Genomic DNA, 9,301 nt, shown 5'->3' with positions numbered 1-9,301 from the left:
TATATATATATATATATATATATGTGTGTGTTGAAATGTTAATATTGGATTAATGGAGTTATTGTATTGCAGCAACAATATCTGTGATAAGTGCTGTTGTTGTTGTTGCTGTTAAATTATGCATCCTGATAGTCATAGTATTAGTGTTTGAATAGAAAAACATGGATAACAAGATATTCTCCACTCTTACCACTGCACTGCAGACAACGAGCTAAAGTTTGCTTCATAATTTAGGAGTGCCTGAAAGAAAATCATGTCCCCTATTGATATTAAATTTTCAATTTCATTTTATAATTTTGTTAAGTGCAGATGTGACTATATGGTTAAGAAGTATTCTTCCCAATGACAGGTTTCAGGTTCAGTCCCACTGTGTTGTACTTTGGATGAGTTTCTTCTATTATAGTATATCCCTGGGCTGACCAAAACCTTGTGAGTAGATTTCATAGACAGAAAATGAAAGAAGTCTGTAGTGTATGTATATATGTGTAAGTGTGTGTATATTTGCATATCCTTGTTGTGATATCACATGATTGTTGTAAATCAGGGTTTCTGAACCATTTTTTATCTATAGACCCCTTTGATTACTATTTTATTCCCCCATAGTCATTCAATGTATAAAACTAACTTTATAAGTGCTTCTTTTAAAATTCCTATTGTTTTTCACACATTAACTTGTGTAGGTTGAACTATGTAAAATGTTAGAGACAGAAACCTAGTTGTTTCTTGCAATACATGCCAATACATACATCTAAGGCAAAATATTTTCAGGGGTCTTTAAAATACTATTGTGGACCCCCCCCATTTACTATTTTGTTGCATGGACACCCCCACCCCCCTCCCAAATCTTATACGGACCCCAATTGAGAACCATTGTTGTAAATGAATATTATTTATTTTCAATATTCTGTGGAAACGTCTGGACATGGGAGAAATATTACATAGCTTAGAAGCAAGTATGGGTTGGTGACAGGAAAGGCATCCAGCTGTAGAAAATGTCCCAGTAAACTGGGCATGGAAAAGTGGATGATGATGGGGGATAATTCATGAAGTGAAATTGTGTTCAAATTTATGTGATATGTATTGTCTTAGAGAATTTTAAGTTTCTGTTATATTTGATTTTATTAGATTTTCTGTTTAAAGATATATCTAGTGTTGCCATGAAACAATTTTCATAGATCTGCATATTTTTTACATGGGTCATAAACAATGGAGAGAAAAAGTAGGGTTCTGACTGATCTGGTTTCTAATTACTTCAAAACTGAGATGCAACTAGGGTTGATGCTATCTCCAGAGATTATAACACTGAAATTGTTTTAAAGTTAGAAATATATTCTTATATAGATTTAATTTCTTATTATTTATGGCATGTTATGTAATCTGGTCAAGGATTTTGAGTTCTAGTTTGAAGTTTTTCACAGCATCAACATTTTCAGATAGAATTCTGACTATATAATTCATTATTCTAAGGTCCTTTGTTACTAGATAAGGTTTTTATTTTAATATTGGTCAGTTAAAAATGTATTTGACAAAATTTAGAAAGTTAACAAGCTTCTACTGTGTCTTTCTAGAATTTTCTGTGTTCATTGACAACACTATTTAGGTCCTCTGTTTATGTATAACTGATGTATATAACAAGGAAACAAAATTATGCAGAACAGGCTAGCCACTGTATAGTATTGGGTTCAGGTAACTGGGTAGATGGGAAGAAGCTTGTCCAACTCAAAATATTAGTTACTTGAATTGTTTTCTGTTTAGCAGTCATGATCATCTCAGTTTAACCCTTTAGTATTCAGATTGTTCTATCAAATGTAATGTTTGTTTATTTATATTGTTTAAAATTAATCATGCATTATCTTGTTTAGAGATTTTGATGATGTGATTGTTTAGCTTTAAAATGACATTGTAGTGTTGAAGTGAGAGGCCAGATCTGACCAGTTTTAACATAAAACAGGTTAAATATTTTTGCCGGATATGGCTGGTTTGAATGCCAAAGAGTTAAACTGGATATGAGAACCTTTGGCACAGCCGTTTTGGTGTCACTGATTTAACACTAACTTATCTGTTATCACGTTTTAATGTTTCGGTTGTTCTCTCTCCCAGTCTTCGACTTTGTTTATTATGTGTGAGCATATATATAGCTTTCTATGGGTCTGAGAAGAGGGAAAGTATTTATGCCAGTCATGTTCAATTAACAACTTGTGTCTCTTTCTCACTCACTCTGTCTGTGTATATATTTCCGCATGTATGTGTGTGTGCTTGTCCCCAGTACCAAAAATTAGTCACCAAAACAGGTTCGATGTCCAATCACCTTTCTCAAATCACCAGCATCCAAGTTGTCTCATTCTGACTTGTGTTTTGGATGAAATGAATTGAATTGATCACCTTTTGTGCAGTGGGTGTTTAAAAAAAATTTTTATAGTCCATGTTGTTCCAGTATTTAAGATTTAAGCAAATGGTCACCATTTTAGAAACAATGCCATCTTTAAGGAGATATTTCACTGCTGGAGTAAACTGGTCAAACAACTAAATAGTCACTACTTCCTTAGTTTATTTCATTAATTGAACAGAGATCACCTGGATGTGTTCTGTTTATATAAAGATTAGTTTCTGCTATAATTAATAATACTGTTGTTATTCTATTTTCTCTGTGTTATTTTAAATATTATTTTATTATCCTTAGTAGTATTCTACTTGATGTTAATGTATATGATGAATGTTTCTGCAAATTGCTCTTGCTGTTTTGGAGGACAGCTGTGTAAGGAGGATATGCATCCTATCATGTTGATACATTGAAACAGTAATGTTTAAGTAATGTGAAGGCACATGGCTCAGAGGTTAGAACATCAGTCATGAGGTAGTGAGTTTGATTCTTGGACTGGGCTGTGTGTTGTGCACTTGAGCAAGACACTTTATTTCACATTGCTCCAGTTCACTTAGCTGTAGAAAGGAGTTGCAGCATCACTGATGCCAAATTGTAGTGGCCTTTGTCTTTCCCTTGGATGACAGCAACGGCATGGAGAAGGGAGGTTGGTATGCATGACTGCTGGTCTTCCGTAAACAACCTTGCTCAGACTTGTGCCCTGGAGGGTAACTTTCTAGGTGCAACTCCATGGTCATTCATGACTGAAGGGGGTCTTTACCGATTACCTTATGTACATATAACAGCATGAAGTGGGGAGGTTGGTTTGCATGTGTGACTGCTAGTCTTTCATAAACAACCTTACTTAGATTTGTGCCTTGGAGGGTAACTTTCTTGGTGCAAACCCATAGTCATACCCTTTACCCTGTTTAAATATTTTTGTCTTCTTTCTCTCTATCACTACCACACATGTTGTCATCACATAATGTACACCGCATTTATGAATTTTCAAGTCAATGCCAGCTGGTAATTGTGGTTGATTAAGGAATCCTATGTTCTAGCTCTGACCACCCCTTGTTTTTTATATCCAAGTCTACATATCCAATGTGTCAATATTATTATTTTTTTTTGGCGATAGATGTTTACTATATATATCTCCCAGTTTTACAATATATACACAGGTCTCCCTGTTTCCTCATATAAGGTGATTAAAAGGGTTTGGAACTGGAATGGTATCAGCCTACAAAAGCACCATCAGAAAACCTAACCCATGCCAGCATGGAAAAAAAAAAAACAATGAAAATTGGTGGTTATGATAATGATAGTGTGTAATTTGAAGGAAATTTGGTTGCTGTCTTTAGCATGTTCAGTTTGTGGAGTATTATCTTTGCTTTTCCTCTCTCTCTTTCATTATTTCATTGACCTAAGTTGAAGAGCTGGCAGAACTGTTAGCTTGCTGGACAAAATGTTCAGTGGCATTTCATCCCTCTTTGTTTCTGTGTTCAAATTCTGCCAAGGACTTTGCCTTTCATCTTTATGGAGTTAATGAAATAAGTACCAGTTGAGCACTGGGATCAATGAAATAAGTACCAGCTGAGCACTAGGGTTGATGTGATCAACTAATCTCCACCCCACAAAAATTTCAGACCTTGTGCCTATAGTAGAAAGGATTATTTCATCTGTTTCTATAAATTGCATATTTCACAGAATTAAGTCACACTTTGTATTGATAAATTTTGTACCAGTAATGCACTGAGCTGATTTGATTAATTAGTCTTTCCATATCAGTCTGTGTTATGCTACCACATTTAGAGATCGTCATCATCATTGTTGTTACTTTAGTACCTAGTCAAACTCTTACAGGGCAGAGTTATTTATGATGATGTGGATTCCAGTCATGACCATCCCAACTTTAACAAAATATCTAGGACTGCATTATTTAATATGGGTTTTCTTTATTTCTTTAATGAAGATAGTAGTGTGTGATTTAAGAGATTTGGCTACTAATTTTTGATGGCTGAGTGACTGTAGAGGCTTCTCAGTTGTCTGACTGTTTTTGTTGTTGATGAGGGCAGTGGATGGCTATGCCATATGGAATTCATTTCATCTATGCAATTTTCAATCTTTTGCTCTTCTGGACTTGTTAAAAACAGGCACCAGATTTTTTTTTTTTCATTACTGACAATGGTTTGTGGTCTTACGCCTCATTCATAAATTTTTGTTAAATGGGCCAGTGGAGAGGTAAACTATTGAGTGCCAGACAAAATTGATAAATAAGAAATAAAAACTGTATTCTGAGAAAACCAGTAGTAATCTGTGTCCGCAAAAATCATTGAGTAAAGTTAGTGAATTTGGGTTAGTTTATCCCTTTAGCATTCAGTTTACTTTGTCAAATGTAATGCTTATTTATTCACATTGTTTTAAATTTATCATTTATTATCTCATAGCTTTAAGATTTTTATGTGATTGTGTATTTTTATAATGACATCATAGGGTACTTGTGAGAGGCCAGGTCTGTTTGTTCAGAACATAAAAGAGGTACAATATTTTGGCCAGATATGGTTGGTTTAAATGCTAAAGGGTTATATGTCATAAGAAGATGACAATTTTGGTGTTTCAAATAAAGTTCTTCTTCATCATCATTATTTAATGTCTGCTTTCCATGCTGACATGGGTTAGACGGTTTGACTAGAACAGCCAGAAAGCTGTACCAGGATCCAGTCTGACTTTGGCTTGGTTTCTATGGCTGGATGGGTGCCTTTCACGTGTCACTGGCACGGGTGCTCTTATGAGTCACCAGCATGAGTGCTCTTATGTGTCACTGGCACCAGCCACAATTGCAATTTCACTCGGCTTGATGAGTCTTCCCAAGCACAACAAATCGCCAAGTCAAAATTTCTACCTTCCTTTGAATTCTACATAGAAATGCAGAGTTCTTATAGTTCCTGAAAGTAGTGTTGTAAAAACAGAAGAGCAAGGTTATATTTATTCTTTTACATTTTGAGTTCAAAACCTGCCAGGATCAACATTTTTCTTTTCCCTTTGCCCCCATTTCATCAGTATAATGAGAACCAGTCATATATTGAGTGTTATTTGGGTCAGCTGTACACCATGTTGTCTTGTACCAATGTTAGAAATCATCATTAGAATTATTGATATTGTTATTTTTTTATTATTCCAGACAAGATACTTAACAGCATTTTGCCCACCATAACATTCTGAGTTCAAATTCCACTGAGGATGACTTTGCCTTTCATCCTTTTGGGGTTGATAAAATAGGTACTAGACGAACACTGAGGTTAATGTAATCAACTAGTCCCCTGCTCTTAAATTTCAGGCCTTGTGCCTTTAGTAGACGGCATTTCATCCGTGTCTACATTCTGAGTTCAAATTCCACCGAGGTCAACTTTGCCTTTTATCCTTTCAGGGTCGATAAATTAAGTACCAGTGAAACACTGGGGTTGATGTAATTGACTATTCCCCTTCCCCAAAGTTTCAGACCTTGTGCCTATAGTAGAAAGGATTATTATTATTACTATTATTAAGGCAGTACACTGGCTGAATCGTTAGCACACTGGGCAAAATGCTTATCAGCATTTTGTTCATTTTGATGTTCTGTGTTCAAATTCTGCCGAGGTTTATGAAAAAGTACCAGTTATGCACTGTGGTCGATATAATCAACTAGCTCCCACCCCCCAAATTTCAGGCTTTATGCCTTTTTAGTAGAATAGATTATTATTATTATTATTATTATTATTATTCTGTTGATTCGCCCCCCCCCCCCAATACTGCTTCCAGTTTCTAAATAACTTGACCTGAGTGTGAGGCAGCATTTCTAATTACATTGCTTTCATCACTTTTTCTTTTTTTTTTCTCTTCTTTTTACAATGACAGCCACTTTATTTGTGTCAACTAAATAGGTTTTTATATTCATTATTACTAATGCCCAAATAGTCTTACATTTTCATAGCCAGCTTTCACTGCACAACAGAATGCGATACTGTGGGCCTTGAATGTGTACATTTACAGTGTCTCAGTCTTTATATATATATATATATATATACACACACACACACACACACACATATAACTTTTTTTTTTCTATTGAATTGAAATATTGAAAGCACTCTAACTAATGTGTATGAGTAGTTCCTAATATATTCATTGTTGACCTGTTTTGAAAGACTTAGTTAATCGCATTGATGTTGTGCAGTAATGGTGGTTTATCCTTCACACTGATTACCTTGTTTGATTATTTTCTTTGTTTTATTTCTTTCTTTATTTTTTTCTCTCCTCTTTTTGTTGTTTTTCTTTTTTAATAATTAATCACCGAAATTACTGTGTTGTATTTGAAAACTAAACTCCTAACTTTGTCTCTAACAGCAACGTGAATTACCTCGCTGTAAGATTGCTTACTTGCTCCTCTACTCTGTCTCTCACTTTTCTGCTGTTTTGTTACTATTTCATATTTACACACACACACACACGCACGCACACACACACACACACACACACACACACACACACACACAGTTATGTACACATGCAAATATACAGTCTCTCTCTGTCTCTCTCTCTCACACACACACGTACACAAACATACTCTCACTCATCTACATGAATATACATACTAGCATATACTCACAGTTACTCACTCTCGTAAGAAAGACATGCATACACTCGTGTACATAATCAAACATACATAGCTATATAAATACATATACACACTATATATATTTACGCATACACATTCATATATGCATAAAATATATACACATGTATACATGCACACATATGTATGTATGTATGTTTGTATGTATGTATGTATGTATAATGTGCATGTGTTCACTTAACTGATCTCAGTCACCATAGAATTTTAATGATGGGGTTGTCTGTTCTCTTTTGACCGTGTCGTTCTTAGGGTTGTCTAGCCTATGGCCTTTTGATGTTGGTCATATTTCCAGTTGTTCTTTCTAACTTGTGCTGCATCATGCTACCATTCTAACCAGCTGTCTTGGCTGTAGCTGCATGACTTTTGATAATCTTGCTTGACTTTATGAAAACACAAGGAAAGCCATATTATGGAACCTGCAGAACGAGGTTAGCCTTATTAAGACATTATTATTATTATTACTATTACTTATTTGTATGACATGATATTTTTGTTGTTCGTTTTTTTTTTTGTTTTTTTTTTCACATGTTGAAATATTTTATTTATTGATCAGAACTTATTCTTGTGTACATTTTATTTATTCATTACTTATTTTTTGTTACTGATTCCAGTCATTGGACTGCAGTCATGTTGGGATTCTCTTCTAGTGTCTTAATCAATCTTATCGACTCACACCTGCTCCCCAGTACTTTTCTTAGTTTTGTCCTTATTTGATAAATCTGAATTTATGTTTACTATTGCTATATACCAATGCTCCACAACCTTTTTTCACTTGCGGTACACTTATATCCTTTTCAAAATTCGGCGGCAGAACTGAACTAAAAATATAATTAAAAGTATTGGGCAAAAATTACATTCAGGTTACACTGCGGCACACCAGTTGCGGAGCACTGATATATACAGGTAAATGTATAGACAGACATGCATGCACTCATTTACTCATTGTTTTTCTCTCTCTGTCTCTCACACACATGTATACTGTATGTATCCCATTTTAAAAATTGGTATGTCATACCACTGCATATCTTAAGAGGCAATTAAAAGGTTTGTTGACAAGGACATTCCATTATCATCATCATTTTAATGTCTACCTTACCATGCTTGCATGCTTCACATGGAATTTGTAGGCTATTTTCTACAGTTGGATGCCCTTCCTCTAGCCAACCCTCATCTGTTTCTAAGCAAGGTGATATTTTTCTACAGCTAGACATGTATTTTATGAAAGACAGGAAATGTACTGGTATCATGTTTAAAGCACAAAGCATGCACTGTAAAGTGGTTGGCATTAGGAAGGGCATCCAACCATAGAAACTAAGCCAAATCAGACTGGAACCTGATGCAACTCTCCTTCTTGCTAGCTCTGGTCAAACCATCCAACCCTTGCCAGCATGGAAAAAAGATGTTAAAGGATGTTGATGATGCTTGTATGACAATGATCCTTGTTTACAACCATAGTGTGATGTCTAAAGAAGAGTCATACACACACACACACACACACACACACACACAAATGATAGGCTCCTTTTCGATTCTGTCTACCAAATCCACTTGTAAGTCTTTGGTCAGCCTGGGCTCTGGTAGAAAACACTTACTCAAGGAGGCATGTAATGGGACTGAACCCAAGACCAAATGGTTGGGAAACAAGTTTCTTAACCACACAGCTATGCCTGCATTTGGTTGTGAGAAAAGAAGCTGCATCAGTAAAGCTGTCCAACTTATGCTGCCAGCAAGGAAAAGTAGACGTAAAAAAAATTATTATGGTGGTAATGAAATACATGCTAGGCTTCTGTCTACTAAGATTCCACTCACTAGGCCAGTGGTTCTCAACCAGGGTCCACATGGCCCTTGAGGATTCACATGGCCTTTGGAAGTTCACATGGCCCTTGGAAGTTCACATGGCCATTGGGGGTCCACATAAGAATTTGCTGCTAGAGTTATGTGCAATAAATAGGTTATACTTGTACAATACACAAGACATTTTAATAGGTTTTTTTTAATACAATTCCCGATAAAATTTGATATATAAATGTAATGGTACTAAGAATCAAAGGAGTCCACAGGCAAAAAATGGTTGAGAGCCACTGCGCTAGGCATTTGTTAATTCAAACTTTCTGCTTGAGATCCTGTCTGTAGGATTGAACGCAGAACAATATGGATACAAACCATACTTCATAACTGCATAGATATACATGTAAAGGAGTTGACTTTATGTTCATGTGTGTGTGTGTGTGTGTATATATATATATATATATATATATATATATATATAT

General features: G+C 35.3%; 1 protein-coding gene across 13 annotated transcripts in view; it reads left to right on the top strand.

Moving 5' to 3' along the window:
- LOC106882371 (stearoyl-CoA desaturase 5) overlaps window positions 1-9,301 on the top strand; it is a 136,656-nt gene that overhangs the window by 62,003 nt on the left and 65,352 nt on the right. For 4 of the 13 annotated variants that reach the window (XM_052969747.1, XM_014933024.2, XM_014933025.2 and 1 more), the window contains one exon: window positions 7,281-7,459. The exons of the other annotated variants lie outside the window; for them this stretch is intronic. In XM_052969747.1, coding sequence (XP_052825707.1) covers window positions 7,441-7,459 — 19 coding nt within the window. In that variant the 5' untranslated portion in view covers window positions 7,281-7,440. The remainder of the gene's footprint in view (window positions 1-7,280; window positions 7,460-9,301) is intronic. 13 annotated transcript variants of the gene reach the window in all.

This window comes from Octopus bimaculoides, chromosome 7 (genome assembly GCF_001194135.2).
Source record: "Octopus bimaculoides isolate UCB-OBI-ISO-001 chromosome 7, ASM119413v2, whole genome shotgun sequence".
Classification (NCBI taxonomy): domain Eukaryota; kingdom Metazoa; phylum Mollusca; class Cephalopoda; order Octopoda; family Octopodidae; genus Octopus; species Octopus bimaculoides.
This window is presented reverse-complemented; position numbering and strand designations above follow the sequence as displayed.